The sequence below is a fragment of the Maniola jurtina genome, chromosome 24 (assembly GCF_905333055.1).
Source record: "Maniola jurtina chromosome 24, ilManJurt1.1, whole genome shotgun sequence".
Classification (NCBI taxonomy): Eukaryota; Metazoa; Arthropoda; class Insecta; order Lepidoptera; family Nymphalidae; genus Maniola; species Maniola jurtina.
Window position 1 is genome coordinate 5,363,994 of NC_060052.1, and position 19,273 is coordinate 5,383,266.

The 19,273-nt window shown below is 36.3% G+C and overlaps 1 protein-coding gene across 1 annotated transcript; it reads right to left on the reverse strand.

The window, feature by feature from the left end:
• Nucleotides 1–816: 816 nt before the first annotated feature.
• Nucleotides 817–18,431, reverse strand: LOC123877524 (odorant receptor 85b-like). Its single transcript, XM_045924326.1, has 12 exons — nt 18,375–18,431; nt 16,032–16,138; nt 15,204–15,352; nt 14,739–14,891; nt 13,737–13,916; nt 13,162–13,314; nt 12,534–12,666; nt 11,273–11,369; nt 10,406–10,507; nt 9,804–9,892; nt 9,183–9,249; nt 817–884 (listed from the first exon to the last, which is right to left on the reverse strand). The coding sequence occupies exons 1-12, from the start codon at nt 18,429–18,431 to the stop codon at nt 825–827; spliced, it is 1,347 nt and encodes a 448-aa protein (XP_045780282.1). The 3' UTR covers nt 817–824.
• Nucleotides 18,432–19,273: the final 842 nt, after the last annotated feature.

Genomic DNA, 19,273 nt, shown 5'->3' on the forward strand with positions numbered 1-19,273 from the left:
TTGTTTTTTGTTGTATGTATACCTATGTATAGTGGATTATATCTAGTTTTTATTATAATACAAAAATAATGATGCCAAATATATACCTACAAATCTTTGAGAATTTTGTTTTACTGACTAATCGAAATATAGCCCTGAAATCTATAGGTAAACAACGCTGAAACGCGTAAGTGGCGCACTAAACGCGGCCCTTAGGTCGCTCTCACCGCATTTACTGACAATGAAATCATGATACGAGTGAAAACCTGACTCCAGAAGCTCTAAAGTGCCGGACAAATCACGTCGCTTACGCGTGTCTCCGAGAAAGAACTCTTAAGAATCTGAATAAAAAAATATAAAAAAAATACAATTAAAAAAAAACCTAAACCTTGTGCTAGGAATAGGTACGACAATAGTGCAACGGGTATAGGGTTTGAATCGCCGACCTTTGGGAATTGAGTCCGCACCTCAACCATTGAGTTATCGAGGCTCTAAATTATTTATGTAAATTATGCCAATTTTATTTATAAAATACGCCAAAAGATTTCTCCTTAATTCATTAAACAGATATTACGCCATACTGAATACGTGCTCATATACTTTATTCAGGCGATACTGTCCTAAAAGAAGAACTCGTTTTACATAAAGCATTTGGACCTAGGTTTGAATCTTCTTGGTTTAAAAAACCAAACGAGGGAGGAATCGCAGGCAAAACCTACGTGAAATTAGATAAAAAAACAAAGTTCATTTACTTTTTTTTTTTAATCTGCAATACCTATTGCTTCAACTACTTGCAAAGTCTACATTATAACTATCTTCCCAAGTTTGTTTCTGCTACTAGGTTTCTAGTCTTGGTACATAACATTAATCAGGAGAGTAAAATATGACCACGAAGTCTTGAGAATCTGAAAAAGAAACGCAATTTTATTTAATAAACAGCGAAATGGCATAAGCCGTTAGTTAGCCAACTCCCTTAGTGATTTTTGGGTAAGGTCTGACGAAATCACAAACACAATCTTTATGATAAATTATTACACTTTTATTTCATATTTAAATTTATTAACTTTTACATTTGTGTCAAATAAATGTTGTTCCTCTTACGTTAGTATATTTTCGAATGTCGTCGTTTTAAAACCACTCTTACAGGTAACCTCTCCACGTTTATTAGCCACTCCCCTTTTTATCTTATCGTTATCGGCCAATCCAAATTGTACAATGAATAAACTTAGTGACTAATATACAAATCATCAAGCTCGTTTAACAAATCATCTAAGTAATAAAGATGTTTTCATCTTATATATTGATTGCAAATATTATCCTTTATTATGCTACAATTCATCAACTAGAAACTATAAGAATTTTATATACAGTACGTTTATCGATCAGATGTTGAACAACTTCAGCCAATCAATGACGCCTTCTAATATGATGTTATGATTTGTTATGATTTGAGTGGCGCCAACTATCTAATCAGTAACTTCTACACGTTTATAGATAATTAATATGGGCCAAGCTTACAGCTCGGCCATCCTGTTTTAAGCGAGTCTCATCGCTTTTTAAAAAAAAAATTAAAACTTAAGTAACATGTAAACTTCACAACCAAAATGACAAAGACTTAGTTCAACAAAACAAAAAAAAAAAATTAAGATAGTAATTAATTAAATTAATATTTTTGCTAACCTTAACTAGAAGGAATATACAGTTTTATTGATACATTGGTATTGATTATGATTGCAACTTAATTTTAGAGCACTCGCAGCAACCCTTTCCATCCGATATAATTAGAAAATAGCAGATAAACTCAATTCAATTCCAAACTATTTACCCTCGCAACTTTACCTGCCAATCTACAGTAGCACTCAAATTTAGCCTTTAATCTAAAATTCATTTTTCTGTTCTCTTCCGCTAATATTAAAATAAAAAGATGCAGACAATCTAAATTTATAAATAATTTTTCAAAAATCATAAAGATATCAAAAATTGCGAGACCAGTAGCAACTAAAGGAGGCCTCCATTTAATCAAAGAAGGTAGTACATGCATAAAGTCCGAAGTATCAATTATAACTCACAAGCCAATATTTTACAGGAACACTCAATAGAGATTTGGGGATGAGCATGTAAAACTAATTACTAAAAACTACTTTAAAGGGTTTCAAGTATCTCAAAATAAATTGTTAAAAGTTCTGTTCCAACTAGACTCTCCTTCCCACTAAAGAATTATATAAGAAAACTGATGAACTATATTATATAAGTCAATTATACAAATTCAAAATATGTCTATTTGTTAGGAAAATACTATTAAAGTCCGTACATACACGCATCAATTTAAAGCTAAATCTCATAAATATGGTACACAAAACGAACATACCTATTATGCTACAATTACATAAAGCTAGGACTAATTATGGTATGTAAACTACCTAGCTCTACTACATAATGTACTTGCCGAAACTCATACTGGAGGAAAAATCTTTTACAAAGTTTAAAGTTTAATCAAATAGTGTCAAACACCATAGATATCTTAGCTAGATGTAGGTATAGTTTGTTAACGAATATAACGTTTTTTGACTTTTTATATTATTGTATAGTCACCATACCTTTAAAGATTATGTTTTCTTCTATATTTATATTTAGAATCGGGAGCGATTCTTAATATGAATATGTGTAAGTGAACTTCTTGTCCTTTTGATAAAATAAACTCTCTAAACTTAAAGTTAATCGCCGCCAGTTCTCGATTTAAATCACAAAACATTTTCATACACTTTCAACGCAATAGTTTTACGCACATATTTTCTTCTTCCCTTCTTATTGGAAAATCGCGGATTCCGAGCCTTGGCGCGTCTCTCTTCTACCGGGATACATATATGATTGTCCTTATTTCCCTCCAGATCCAAATTTTTAATGACCCCTATCCTAGGGTCCTTTCCCTCCAGATCCAAATTTTTAATGACCCTTATCCTAGGGTCCACCTCCTTCCTCCTATAGGACTTTTTGTCCATAGCCCGTAACCTCGGGGCTTTTCCATCCTTTCCTTCCTTGGGACTTTGTGTCCCTGACCCATACCTAGTTTTGGGTCTTCCTTTCCCTCATTTGTTCATTTCCAACATCCTTGGATCCTGCAAACATAAAACACTTTGAGTAGACCGTTCATTTAATTTTGTTTCATAAGCATCCATCATAATACAATCCGACCTAAGAGAAGTAATTTTACTTGGTAACCTAGAAAACCTATTATCATTATTATAATTTAGTTTTCTCCAGTTCCGTACCCCTCGAAGGGTGCCTACGAGACCCTATTTTCTAAACCTCTGCTCTCCGTCCGTCTGTCCGTCTGCACGTGCGTCACGGCCCGAACCGCGAACGGCGTATCGTGAACCGTGATAGATAGAGAGTTGAAAGGAACGTGATTACGGATGTATGAAAATCCTATGCCTGGTTGCTTCCAATTCAAACTTTTTCTTTTAATGCAGATTACGCTTCCCATATTTCTTACAATTACCTATTGTTTTTTTTTTTTTCTAGCAAAATCCACATTCTGAAGTACTAATGGACAATGTTAAACAAACGCCAGGGTACAGTAGTTGCGTCACTTGTGCCTCTTAACCATATAATATCTACATGCAAAAAGAATCTTTGATTTATAATTTCACATGATACTTATATATTTTATTTTAGCCATAATATGCACCATATGGCGTACTTTGTCGTTTCGAGTAACATAAGCAGAACTACCAAATTCGACCCTGGGAACGACACAGTCGCGACTCGCCGCCGAATGATACCTATTAGTTTATCATTAATTCCTTTTCATAGAGAAAAGCGATATCAACATAATAGCAGGAAAAAAAATGAAATAAATAGTCCGTTCGATACATCTCTATTCTCTACGACATCAAGATCTCTATCACAAGCTGATCGATCATAAAGATTAGAAGAAAGTAGGTACCTTATACATTATTTTATATGTTAATCGTAATGACCCGCATCTGTTCGATTTCCCTTTATTCGTTTCGTAAAAGATTCATCCTCGTACGTCCATCATCATCATCATCGTCATCTACATCGTCATCATCAGAAGGTCACTGTTGAACATAAACCTTCCCTAGTAAGCACCACACGTACTGTCCTCAGCCTTCCTCATTCAACCCCTGGTTCCTATTGATACAAACCACTAAACCCCCCCCCATCAAATGTGTACCTATCTACATCCATCCATCATACCCAAATGCCGTGCTGGTTGATGTGATGAGCGACAAAGTGTTAACCTCTTCAATACGTCATGGAACTGTAGGAATAGCCATGGAAGACCTCCAAACCGAACGTTGATATTTTGTGTAAGTGGTCCCACGAGTCAAAAAAAAATATTCTTGTCCATAAAGGAACAAGCCACGATATAGATTCTTCTATCGGAACTTAAATATTCCAATCACTGCATGCATTCCAACTAATCAGTTTGCTACTGTATATTTGAAGTTGATAATAAATAAAAATGTTAGCTTAATTAAATTCCTATGATAATTCGATTTTTGGTGCATCAACCAGCTTCACCTATTATGTAAAATTAAATGTATATATACTTTTTTTTTAATTACCGGCTGTACATTTTAAACTAACCTAAGCAAAATATACTTTCTTACTAATAACTTAATCTTAAAAATTTTCAAGAGGATCCTTCCGCCTCAAATTAACTCAATGATAAAAATGAACAGGAAACTTTAAATGTTGTAAAATCCAGCCAATGCTTCGTACCTTGCTTTATTAATCCAATAGGTACTTCTTTGGATTTTGTCAAAACAAAATACTTTTACTTGTTGAGTGTATAATAAATAAATAATGTAATAAATCAATTAACTGTTAAAGCTAATAACTTTTACAGAAAGCGAACCTCATGATATCTCTTATGAGTTTTAAGCGTAAAATTACCACGCCGAAAACAAAACATGAGCTGACAGTATTCTTATTTGATATACGTAATCCAGTAATACTATATCTATCTACATAATTCGTAAATATGTATGTATAGTTTGTAAGTTACTATTTCACTTTATGCTGTTTCAATGCTTTAAGTTATTATTTTTATCTTTGTCTCATTTTTTTAGTTTAGCCTCATTCTATTTTTAAACTTACTATTTCGCTATAATATTTACAAGTAACCTCATCGAAGACTACACGGTCTTCTGATAACCCAACAAGCATTTATCCAACAGCTATCGCTTTCACCCGAACGGAGGTTCCCTGAAATATACTGAGATAACAATACCTAGTTGACACATGGATGTACAAGAGCGGCAACAAGCTATGACCCCCTCTAGTCATAACTATCTTTATGATTGTAACATTTCAAACAGTGAAAGTATGTATAAACGATTTCGTCCATAGGACGAATGAATAGGTCCATAGGAAAGAATGTTAATATAATTATCAGCAACTAAAAGCTTGAAGAAACTAATAGGTACAACTTGTCTTTGAAGTATGAAAATATGCACATTTATCAAGTATACCAGTTCATCAAACATTAAAGTACGCATTTATAAAATGATAACTCATTTATTAATCAAGATAACTACCTGTTTATCAAACCTACCCTACCAAATATAAATAACTACTCACCAAATGTAATACTTTATAACTTAAGTAAAAATATGAAACAAATGTGCATCAACCACATACATACACTCTTCAAATTCATCCATTTATCAAAATGTTATATAATATAACCATTCACCAAATCCATTATATACTTAGTTCATTAAATAGTTTAGTCAAACTTTACTCCACTTGCCACGATTGCAAATTTTCAAACCAACCAGTTTAAACCACTGTGCCTCCAAAATAATCAGCCGCAAACATTGCAGCTCATCTCACTTGATAATGCATCCCTCCCTCAGAAAAACAGGCATTAGGAATGTCTTTCCAAGACGCGCGAGAGACAGCCACCGTGGCTTTTCGCGAGATTTAATCCAAATTGAACTAATGCCTAAATAAACAATTTAATTAGAGGGCGATTGCTTTTGCAACCTCTAACCGTCCAATCAAACACCGAAAGTATTCAATAATCCGAGACGTAAATAAAAACCCGTCAGAACACCGTATTTATAAAAAAAAGACAAGAAAAAGATTCCTCCTCGCAATAGATCGCGTGACATCTAACAAGTGAATTATCGACTTTATTACACAACTTATCCTCAACATGTTTTACATCATTTCCTACAATTGAAATCTTTCTATTTTAAATACCCTAACTACAACTTCATAATCCAACCAAAAATCACACTAGATTTATCCCTCGGTCCCACATCTTTAATGCTTTTTTTTTCTGTTTGGGTAACTAAAACAAAAAAATATATATACTCATGTTATAAAACGTTGTCAAAGCTTTCCTGAACGCGCTAAATAAGCAAAAACATAAAATCAGGCGAAATGCCAAACCAGCCGAAAAACCTTCAATGCTTAATCAGCCTAAAAAAGAAAATTATGATCAATATTCATATTATTATCATGAGATACTACCGGCGCTCCTAAGCGAAATTTATAAGGCACCGCATTTCGATTTTATCAAACAGACTGATCAATTTCGAGAGCACAACAAACGTGGTTTCCTGAGAGCTTTGTTAACTAAATGCATATCGAAACTGAACTATCGCGAAGCGAGTCAAGCGAGCGTGAATTTTTTTTTAAATATATTTCTGGGATAATGTCATGCCACAAACGCGAGCGTAGTGCAAAGATATTTGCCTAAAATTTCTTTCGTACAACAAAGAAAATAGTATTTTGGTAGTAGGTACTTATTATCGCGCCCTGCCCTAAGGGCAGTACTGTAGGTATATTACCATTAAAAAAAAAACTTACTCTAATTTTAATAGAACATTTGCCAGGAATTTAACCCGCCAAGCGATGTTAATCCAATAAAAACAAAATCATATTGCATTTAAATGCGGCAGTACACAGTTAATTGCGTGAATACAGGTAAAAAAAAAACCCCGCTGCTCATATACTATACCTACCTACTACTTGTAGTACTCAAATTATTGTGCCAGTATTAAAAGTAAATTAGCTGTTATCTAGCGTGGTAGACTACGGCCTAAACCCTTCTCATTCTGTGAGGAGACACTTGTTGCTCAGTAGTGGGCCGGCCATGGGTTGTTCATGGTGAGCTGTTGTCAACAAAGTTATGTTTGAAACTCAAACATTACGCGTTTCAAGTGGTAAAAATAGATAAATGAAAACATTTCTCCTCACTTTTGTAAAAAAAAACACTTATTTATGCACCCCGTATTTAAAACTATCTGACTACCTACCTACCATAATTTTAAATTTAGTTAAAGAATAACCAGATAAGATAAACCTACTTTTACACCCATTTTAGGATTTATATTTCTCAAAATGCTCAATTTATTAACCCTGGTCACTATTACTTTATTACAACGGATCACCTTCATTTTTATCAATTATTAACATTTTATATCCCCAATCATTTAGTAACCATTACAAGTAGAGACGGATTATTTCACTGGCAGGCGTAAAACGAAAAGCTATTTCATGTAACTTTTTCTACCTTATCCCAAAGCGGTTTACAAAAAAATAATAATTTCACAAAACAACATTCAAGATGCCCAATGAGTGCTGTGTGATAATATCGCGTCACTGTGTGCTAGAAAAAGGAAAACATCTATCTATACAATGAATGCAGCAATCGATTGAACCTAAATCCAGAAATTCACCTTCCGTAAAACAAAACCACTATGTGAAAATAAATCCCTATCGTAACTCTTAACCAAACTAATTCGGCACACGATTACAAGTGTGAAGATTGAAATACCACGTTCCGTGAGATATTCACCTGTGAAATCATTTAATGAGAAATAAAACCCCGGCAGGACATAGTAGATACATCCTGAAAACTATTTAAAAGTAACAATAACGCCCATCATTAAGTAAACCACACTTTTTATATTGTTTAACACTATGTTCACTATCTATTCCATTGTACCCACGATACAGGATAACCTAGTGCGGGTACCACCAGACACAGGAAAATTGTACAAGACTGTATTTTGTAAATAAACATTTTTCATTTTTCATTGTAAAATAAGCCTTCTAAATACCTCAACGTTATTTAAACCACAATTTGAAGGTCGATCGCATTTGTATAACCAATATTATACAAGATGAATTATAAAAATGTGGGTAATTCTAGGTATCATAACGTTATATAATTTCCATTCCAACTCGGAGCAAAGCTTTTTAACAAAATGATAACTAAATGTAGAACAAACAAAACGAAAACCCACACAAATAAAAAAAAAATTACCATTAATAGGTATCAATAAAAATAAAATCATGGAAAGATCCTACCCGTTTATCCAGAAATCCTTTGATGCCATGACTAGGTACTTTGATATATTGAGGCCCAAATATTGGCCTTGTGCTCCAAAATGTCTGTGGTCTACTAGACCTCCACTTCTTTCTCGTTCCTCTGTATATTTCCACTTGTTTCTCTGAGTCGTGAGCGTGACAAGAAAATATTATATTTTCTTGATGTCCCTCTTCTGACCTTTTGGGTAAGGTCTGACGAAATCACAAACACAATCTTTATGATAAATTATTACACTTTTATTTCATATTTAAATTTATTAACTTTTACATTTGTGTCAAATAAATGTTGTTCCTCTTACGTTAGTATATTTTCGAATGTCGTCGTTTTAAAACCACTCTTACAGGTAACCTCTCCACGTTTATTAGCCACTCCCCTTTTTATCTTATCGTTATCGGCCAATCCAAATTGTACAATGAATAAACTTAGTGACTAATATACAAATCATCAAGCTCGTTTAACAAATCATCTAAGTAATAAAGATGTTTTCATCTTATATATTGATTGCAAATATTATCCTTTATTATGCTACAATTCATCAACTAGAAACTATAAGAATTTTATATACAGTACGTTTATCGATCAGATGTTGAACAACTTCAGCCAATCAATGACGCCTTCTAATATGATGTTATGATTTGTTATGATTTGAGTGGCGCCAACTATCTAATCAGTAACTTCTACACGTTTATAGATAATTAATATGGGCCAAGCTTACATGATATGGCTAACGCCCGGGATTTGTTAAAACGATGCGGCCGATCACAAACAAACAATCTTTTCTCTTTATAATATTTATTTAGTGTGTGTTAAATGCCCTTATATTTACCGTAGCGTAACTCTCCAAAGATATAATAGTGAATCCGTACGTTGTGATGTGCACCTCCTTTTGTGATCTGGAAAATTTTAAGTTTATTAATACAATGATTTCCATCAGTCTGTATGCGTCACCAAACACGGTCCTCCGCCTTCCGCATCCAACCGTTCCCCGCCGATTTCTTCAGGCCGTCGGCCCAGCAGGCTGGAGTTGTCCTACACTGCACTTATTGGTACATGGGCCACTCCAGAACACGTCTGCCCCATCGGCCGTCGGTTCTGCGACACACACGACCTGCCCATTGCCAGTTCAGCCTTCCGATTGCGACAGCGAATTCTGCCCTTTAATTAGTTCAAGATTCAAGATTTTTTATTTGCAGAAACATTTTTTGATTCGCTATTTACCTTTTTTCACAGCCAATCAAGGGGCAGAAATTGTTAGCGATTACGATAACCATGAATACGTTTTTCTTACACAATTGGGGGGCAGATTGCTAATCCTTTGAGCTATGTAGCTAAACACTGACACTACTCTATCCCACACATTACGCTTCTCAGTAAATAAGTAAGGTCTGGTGGTCCTGGGTTCTTGCTATAATAGGTTTTAAAAGGTATTATACTAAGTGCAAATTACCTGTGAATCATAATTAGTATAGACTTTTTTACGTTATGTGCTGCGACGTACCAACCACAGTTGTAGAGGGCTTCAGCGACGCCGGTGCTCTATGAAATTCGAAATCAAAATAACAACAATAGTATCTACTAACAATAAAGAAACATTGGTAACTGTAACAATGAACAACAAGTTGATAATTAAAATAATCGGTCAAGTGCGAGTCTGACTAGCACTCGAATGGTTCAGTAATTGTACAACACTTAACACTTTTTAACTTAGTGTTGTAACACTTTTTTTAATTTTTATGGCAGCCTGATTTTTTTTTTATTTGTTGTTATAGCGGAAATAGAAATACATATTCTGTGAAAATATCAAGTCTTTAGCTGTTTCGGTTCACGAGATACAGGCCCGCTGACGGACGGACAGCAGAGGCTTAGTAATAGGCTTTATTGTAAAGAATGACTTATGAAGATAATGTATAAAAAACTAAAGAATAATTAGGTAGGTCTGGTACCAGTCATCACGCCACTCTACCTATCAATCTAGACTCTTAAAGCACTCCGGTTAGTCAGCCAAGCTTTAAGTAGTCTATACTTAATCTAAAAAAACTTTGAACTTACTGTATCCTTCAACAGTTGCCCGTACCAACAAAGAATACCGGTTTGTGAGATAGCAGTGATAAAAAACACTTTGTAGTTGAACTCATTCCATTTTTCAAAAAACTAAAATAATAATAACAAAAATAAGGGCGGTTACAGACTAGAGATTTTTTCGGTGTGTTACGCTCGTTTTGGCATACGCGCTTGTGCACGTGCCCTACATTACGCGCTTTAAGAAATTTAACCACCACTTTTGGTAAAGCTTCAGAGTCTTGATCACCGCCGCAACGTTGCCAGCTTTTCGGTACAATAGTATACTAGATAATGCCCGCGGCTTCGTCCGCGTGGATTTAGGTTTTTAAAAATCCCATAGGAACTCATTGCTTTCCGGGATAAAAAGTTGCCTATGCCAATTTCCGGGGCGCAAGCTACGTGTTCGACTTTCATGTAAATTGGTTAAACTGATAGACCTTTGACAATCCCATGGGAACGCTTTGATTTTCCGGGATAAAAGTAGCCTATGTCCGTCCCCGTGATGTAAGCTAACTTTATACCCATCGAAATCTTAAGCTTTTAAGCCGGGAAAAGTTAACAGACAGACAGACAGACAAACTTTCGCGTTTACAATATTATAATAGGATATTTCGGAGAGTGTGCTCAGGAGCTACTCGATCTTGTCTCCCCTCGCCTTTTTATCGCCGCATCGCAAGACGCCGGGTGAGTTTCTACCCCTTTGTCGACAACATTCCATCTACGCGTACGAAACGCTTTACGTCATCGTTCCTGGAATGATGACGTAATATTCCAATGACAAGAATATTCCGAACCTTGGCAAAGGCTAGGGTTTAGAATATTCCGAAATCTTCAAAAACTGTAATGTTGACTCACCGCAATGCAAAAAAGGCAGAAACAGATGATGACGGAACTGTTCATAAAGTTAACAAGCAGTGAGAACGTGTACATATTTTCTATCTCATCTGATATTCTGCAATGATCACAATATTATAATAATTATTCAATCTTTGGCAACAAAATAGGCGATTACAGTACTTTCATCAAAGCTTTTACCTAAGAGTTGAAACAGTACTATCCGATAGCGGCCAACTTCATAGCTAGATGATTGGATAAAACTGAATTGGAAATGTCTAAGAGTTTAGACTCTAGACTCTAGAGAGACGTGAATGTACCAATTCGTCAACCGATCGTATAAATTTTTCTTTACAATCTTATTCATAAAAACTTGTAGAAGCTAGAAGCTAGAATCCTAATTGACTCTCGCTTTATGATAAAGTTCACAGTTACAGCCAGCATGATATTGTCGTCGGCATCAACCGATAGACGTCCAATGCTGGACATAGGTCTCTTTTTAACCGACTTCCAAAAAAGGAGGAGGTTCTCAATTCGTCGGAATCTTTTTTTTTTTTTTTAATGTATGTTCCCCGATTACTCAAAGACCCCTGGACCGATTTGGAAATTTTTTTTTTTTGTTTGAAAGGGTATACTGTGCAGGTGGTCCCATATAAATTTGGTGAAGATCTGATGAATATCTTCGGAGATGGAGAACAGAACTCCTCAATAGATAGGAGCAAATTGCTCGCGATCAGTGCAATAGCTTAGTAAACAGTAGGGTTTTAACTGGGCATAGCATATTATAGTACAGTGGGGCCACTAAAAATTGTGAAATAAAAAATTTTCAAAAGAAAAATAAAACCGACTTCAAAAACCACAAACACTAAAAAGTAAAAAATAACTTTTATTTAGCTACACATGTAATGTACCTAGGTATGAAGTCGGGCGAGCTTCACTCTTGGATTTATAATTTTGTTTTAATATGCTCGCTCGACTTCATACCTAGGTACATTACATGTGTAGCTAAATAAAAGTTATTTTTTACTTTTTAGTGTTTGTGGTTTTTGAAGTCGGTTTTATTTTTCTTTTGAAAATTTTTTTAGGCACTTCTACTCGCCTCAGTGTTGCGCCGCCTGGATTCAGCGCCTCTCTGCGACTCGTTTCACGTTGTCTGTCCACCTCTTGAAGTCTGCCAATGCTGCACTTACCAACGTATACCAGAATACCATAAATTCAGCGGAGTATAAAACTTTATAGGCACAACATCTATGCCCCGCAAATTTAAAATTTAAATACTTACCTGATCAAAGCTTGATGTCTCAGTATAATTGAAATAAGTTCATCTTCAATTCTTTTCTCAGTGTCTTCATTATCAACTAAAGATGGATCATTTTCTTTGTCTTGATGCAGTTGTATCTTCATACTGACTTCTCCTAAAAATACATAATAGATACCTAATATTATGTATAGGCCTAATGTTTTCCCTGGGCACATAACCGGTAATGTTCCGGCCACATTAGCGGCCAACAACGCGATACGCGACCGAACGCTCAAATCACACTTCACACTAATATTAGTTAATAAAGGCGAAAGTTTGTATGTGTATGTGTGTGTGTGTGTGTGTGTGTGCGTGTGTGTGTATGTTTGTTACTTCTTCACGCAAAAACTACTGGACGGACTGAGCTGAAATTTAGAATGGAGATAGATTATACCCTGGATTAGCACATAGGCTACTTTTCATCCCGGAAAATCAAAGAGTTCCCACGGGATTTTTAAAAAACTACATTCACGCGAACGAAGTCGCGGGCATCAGCTAGTGGTATATTACGCTTTTTTCAGGAGCATAGTCACTAGTACTGGAAGGTGCAAACCTAACTTTGTTTCTGACTGTACAACGATGGAATGGTAAAGGAAAGATGTTAACTTACCGAGTGGATATTCACCTATGAGTTGTTCATCGATGGGAACATAAAACAGTTTATTTATTCTGATCGCAAGCAACGAAAATTGTGTGGTTACGTGGCTTAGGAATATAATAAGCAAGAGATCTCCTGCCACCATGAAAAATGCAGATTGAAAACCTGAAACAATTGACAGACTTTTAATAATAATCAACTTCTAAAAACTAAAGGCTCTGGGATCTGAGCTGAGGAACAGTCAATTTTGATTGCGAATTGTTTAAAATAAAAATTGTATTAAAAACCCGACCTCACGCGCCTACTTATACGAAGCATTACATGCGAAAAATTTCACGCAATAACTACTGAACAGATTTTGGCTGAAAATGTGTATGTGTGTATGTTTGTTACTCTTTCACGCAAAAACTACCGTAAGGATTTGGCTGAAATTTAAAATAGAGATGGATTATACCCTCAATAGGCCACTTTTTATCCCGGAAAATAAAAGAGTTCCCACGGGATTTAAAAACCTTTATCCACGCGAGCGATGTCGCGGGCATCAGCTAGTTTATCATAATAGTATGGATAATATAAATGGTACTTACAGTGGTATGATATTACGATCATCACAAAAGGGTATCTTATATCACTTAAAGGGTCGAACGGTAGCCAATAGCTAAACGGCATGATCAAAGCCACGTCATATCCAAGTAATCGTTTAATGTACGCGTAGAGTGCGGGAATGACGAAGATGGTCCCCAGTATCATGTTGCAGGAGAAATAGGCTGGAAATAGTTATTTGTTATGCAAGGCTGCAAAGTTGTTCTTTCCCCCCGTCCACACACTGCTCTACTCGCGCAATTAATCGTGACGCTGCCGCATTAGCTCACTTGCCTTTGCAACGCGATGGACGTCGAAACTGTGACAGAGTGCGCGCTATTGTATACTTACCGACAAAATAGGGAGCGATGGGCGTGAACGTGGAACACGCGAGTCAACGCGGCCACACTACGTCTCTGCCTCTGTTCCTCGCTCCTTCCCATGCCACACGGGCAGTGTGTGGACGGGGGATTAGACGCGAGGAATTCAAAGGCACTAGCGTAAACATTTTGCAAAACATACCAAAATTATGGCGAACAAGAAATATTTAAAAAAGTTTTTTTTCGGGTGCGCTCTAAAGATATTTAATTTCATAATAATATGGTATTTTTAATGAAAAAGCTGTGATAGCCTAGTGGTTAGGACGTCCGCCTTCTAATCGGAGGTCGGGGATCCGATGCGGGCACGCACCTCTAACTTTTCAGCCTTTTTTAGTAATTAAATATTACTTGCTATACCTAACGGTGAAGGAAAATATCGTGAGGAAGCCTGTAGGCCTGACTGACTGACTGATTTATCTATCAATCAACGCACAGCTCAAACTACGAGACTGATTGGGCTGGTATTTGGCATGCAGCTATTATGACGTAGACATCCGCTAAAAAAAGATTTTCGAAAATTGAACCTCTAAGGGTATAAAATTGTGTAATCCACGAGGATGAAGTCGCGGACATAAACTAGTTTTAATATAATACTTAAAGGCTGAGACAAATAAATTACATCTTTACCTCTGACAAGAAATTTCAATCGTCTCAAGGCCTGGTTAACCACTTGGTGTTCCTCCTCCGGAATATGTCCATTCGGCCACATATCACGTAACTCATACACCAGGTTCTTAAACGTGGCTCTGTGAATCTTTATTTTGTAGGTCTTGGTTAAAGCTGGTGGAATGTACATAACAAGTGTAAATTTAAAATTTATAACACCCCCGACAAGTGAAGGTTACAGTAACTAGAAAAGAGCTGATAACTTTCAAACGGCTGAACCGATTTTCTTGGATTATAGCTAAGAACACTCTCGATCAAGCCACCTTTCAAACCAAAAACCGAAATTAAAATCGGTTCATTAGTTTAGGAGCTACGATACCACAGATAGATACACAGATAGATAAATACACTCGTCAAACTTATAACACCCCTCTTTTTGGGTCGGGGGTTAAAAATAACGTTGAAAGTGTAGACAAACAGACTCACCTACAATAAGAAAACCAACGCAAGGCATCATGGTGAACACATCGAGGAAGGTCCCACTGGCTGATGTTTCCAACACGCTCGCTGATTCCAGAACAAATGATACCACTATATTTATGTAACTGAACCAGAAGTAGGCATTCCAGCAAAAACTGAAAAAAGATATTCAAACTTACCTTCATTTAAAACTAGCTAATGCCGTGGGAACTCATTGATTTAAATTCGGATAAAATTAGCCTAAGTATGTGTTAATCCAAGCCAAATCCGTCCAGTAGTTTTTGCGTGAAAGAGTAACAAACATCCATCCATACATACAAACTTTCGAGTTTATAGTTCTTAGGGTTCCGTACCTAGAAAGGAAAAAGGAACCCTTATAGGATAGGTCTGTCGTGTCTGTCAAGACAAGGGAATCAAAATCTATAGGATATTTCCCGCTGATCACATTACACTAATATTATAAAGGCGATAGTTAATGTGTATGTGTGTGTGTGTATGTTTGTTACTTCTTTACGTAAAAACTACTGGACGGATTTGGCTGGGAATGGAAATAAATAATATCCTGGATTAGCACATAGGCTACTTTTTATCCCGGAAAATCAAAGAGTTCCCACGGCATTTCGATAAACCTAAATCCACGCGGACGAAGTCGCGGGCTTCAGCTAGTCTATTATAGAATCATGAAAGGCAGGTAGCAATGTGATAAAGCACAAAGGAAAAATCCGAAAACCGTTACATCACAAAAACGATGGTACGGAACCTTTCGTGTGCTAGTCCGACTCTCACTTAACTGGTTTAAAAAAAAGCAATTTAAGTAGGTATCTAAGTACTTACTGCGTAAATCTGGAATCTTTGAGGTTCATTGGGACTCCAATTATCTTCAAAACTTTTTTAACAAGTGTGTATGTACCATCGTAATCGTATACGCTGCCTTCGAAGAGCTAAAATCAAAATATGTACTTGTTTGATGGGAGGCTACGGCCGTGGCTAGTTACCACCCTACCGGTAAAGCCGTGCCGCCAATGATTGAGCATTGCGGTACGATGCCGTGTAGAAACCAAAGGAGTATAGATTTAATGAAAACTGCCATACGCCTTCCAGCTTAGCCCGCTTCCATCTTAGAATGCATCACCACTTACCACCAGCTGAGATTGCAGTCAAGGGCTAACTGGGTAGCCATGTGGACAGGGTGTCTGAAAAAAATAATGTGTCATCGACCCCCTACTATGGCTATGACAGAATCACATGACAGGGATAAATAATTTTAAACTTCGAGTAACTTTACATTGTATTTTTATCATCGATGTATTTTTATTAATACAAATGTAAATTAAAAATTTATAACAACCCCGACAAGTGAAGGTTACAGTAACTAGAAAAGAGCTGATAACTTTCAAACGGCTGTACCAATTTTCTTGGATTATAGCCACAGCTAAGAACACTCTCGATCAAGCCACCTTTCAAACAAAAAAAAAACTAAATTAAAATCGGTTCATTAGTTTAGGAGCTACGATGCCAGAGACAGATATACAGATACACACCTCAAACTTATAACACCCCTCTTTTTGGGTCGGGGGTTAATAGGGCTGGATTTTTGGAATTACTAATTTAATTCATATTGATTTTATTCATTGATATACCTATGATTTTATTATATTTATTACAAACATTGCCTAAAAGGAAGAATGTAATTTACTTTCTACTAAGGTTAGATAGGTACGTACATTATCTGATTTTCGGGATTTTTGCAGATTAGTGACATTAACTTTCAAGACAGATGGCGCCATGGCGCTGTTCAATTTATATTATAGCTGCAAGCACACTATTTTGTGCTTTTATATAAATGCACCTACTATACTGACGTAGATTTGAAAAATTTATAGGGTTACCGGTCAAGTAAGTTTAAACAGGCCTAGGTATATGGTATGGTTCCGTAGTCACGCTAGTAAAAAGCTTCTTAGTGTAAACTAAAACAAGAATTAAGTAAAATAATCCACACTTATAGTATATAATCCTTCCTTTAGGTTTTGCCGTAGTCGGGTAAAAAAAGAGGTTTGGATAGGTATAAGTAATTGTTTCGGAAATTAATAAACCGGAGATAGTGAATGAAGTATTATAATGTATTTATCATCACACTATCACACTAATATTATAAAGGCGAAAGTTTCTGTGTACGTGTGTATCATGTGCGTGTGTGTGTGTGTGTGTGTGCTTATGTTCGTTTCTCTTTTACGTAAAAACTACTTGACGGATTTGGCTGGGAATTAAGATAAATTATGCCATGGATTAACGCATAGGCTACTTTTTATCCCGGTAAATCAACGAGTTTTCACGGGATTAAAAAAAAATCTATATCATCGCGAGCGAAGTTGCGGGCATCAGCTAGTTGTTATATGTACACGATGGTGAGGAACCATGCGGAACCCTTCGTGTGAATCCGACTCGCACTCAATCGGTTTTTAAATCCTTATTCAACGGGATCTCACACAAGTTTTTTTATTACTTTCAGTTTTCAAGTTCTAGAGGTCCGCTGAATTAAAAAAAATCCAAATAGTGATTACAATTTTTTATTTAGTTACAGCCTAAAAGTTCCTGAACAAAACAGGCACTGACTATGACAGACAAATAGACGGATTTCAAGGTCTCCGTTTTTTACTTTCAATTACAGAACACTAAAAATGTACAGAATAAAAATGTGTACTATTAATTAAGCTTGCCGGAGTGTTCATTTAGTTTTTGCATAATAAATACTGTCTAAAGCTGAGAGCTACCAAGAAAAGGACTAATTACACAACGCAGTGGTAATTACAATCCTCTTTTGAATTTTTCCACACCTATTTTTTTTTTTTGAGTGCGAATTAGAAATACCCGCTCAGGTTATGTGGGATTTCTACCCACTAAAACCCACTCGGTAGCCCTTAGCACATATTGAGAAGCTCCGGGAACTCTGAAGAACGTGTGCCGGTGATAAGGGCCATAGCTAGTCACCGACTGCGTTTGTTGGCAGCTAGAAGCTTTCTCTTTGACCCTCTATGGACTGTTAACTTGAGGTCCCTGTATTCTTATAGGTTTTTGAGGTCCATGTTTTATTGCTTGCTGTAAACCCTACGGAACCCTAATAAGGGCCACAGCTAGTCAACGACAACGTTTGTTGGCAGCTAGGAGCTTTCTCCTCACCCTGTATAGGCTTTTAACTTGATCTCCCTGTATTCTTATAGATTTTTTGAGGTCCATGTTTTATTGCTTGGTGTGAACCCTACGGAACCCTAATAAGGGCCTTAGCCAGTCACCGACTGCGTTTGTTAACAGCTAGCTAGGAGCTTTCGCCTCACCCTCTATAGGCTTTTAATTTGAGCTCCTTGTATTCTTCTAGGTTTTTGAGGTCCATGTTTTATTGCTTGGTGTAAACCCTACGGAACCCTAATAAGGGCCTTAGCTAGTCACCGACTGCGTTTGTTAGCAGCTAGGAGCTTTCTCCTCACCCTCTATAGGCTTTTAATTTGAGCTCCCTGTATTCTTATAGATTTTTTGAGGTCCATGTTTTATTGCTTGCTGTAAACCCTACGGAACCCTAATAAGGGCCTTAGCTAGTCACCGACTGCGTTTGTTAGCAGCTAGGAGCTTTCTCCTCACCCTCTATAGGCTTTTAATTTGAGCTCCCTGTATTCTTATAGATTTTTTGAGGTCCATGTTTTATTGCTTGGTGTAAACCCTACGGAACCCTAATAAGGGCCTTAGCTAGTCACCGACTGCGTTTGTTAGCAGCTAGGAGCTTTCTCCTCACTCTCTATGGACTGTTAACTTAAGGTCTCTGTATTCTTATAGGTTTTTTGAGGGCCTCAGTTTGCTTAATGCTTAGTGTAAACCCAACTTTACGTGTGATTCTGAAGTTTTAATTATTATTCATTTTAAATATAACACGGAGCGCTATTATCCTGAAAACAGTACTTATATAATATTTACAGTTTTGCCAGGCTGTGCAATTTGCAGCAGTCCCTAATTTATTGCTCCACTATATTTTTGCTTGTAAATTGTATGCAAGTGCAAGTAACTATTAAAATATTTATTATTCAAAA

Bases quoted from the DNA above. Each gene is read 5' to 3' on its own strand.
- LOC123877524 (XM_045924326.1), bottom strand. From the start codon at position 18,431: ATGGACCTCAAAAAATCTATAAGAATACAGGGAGATCAAGTTAAAAGC. The intron at 13,917-14,738 runs GTAAAGATGTAA...AACTATTTCCAG, and splicing joins ATTGAAATTTCTTGTCAGAG to CCTATTTCTCCTGCAACATG. The intron at 885-9,182 runs GTAAATATAAGG...TTTCTTTTTCAG, and splicing joins CTTTGGAGAGTTACGCTACG to ATTCTCAAGACTTCGTGGTC.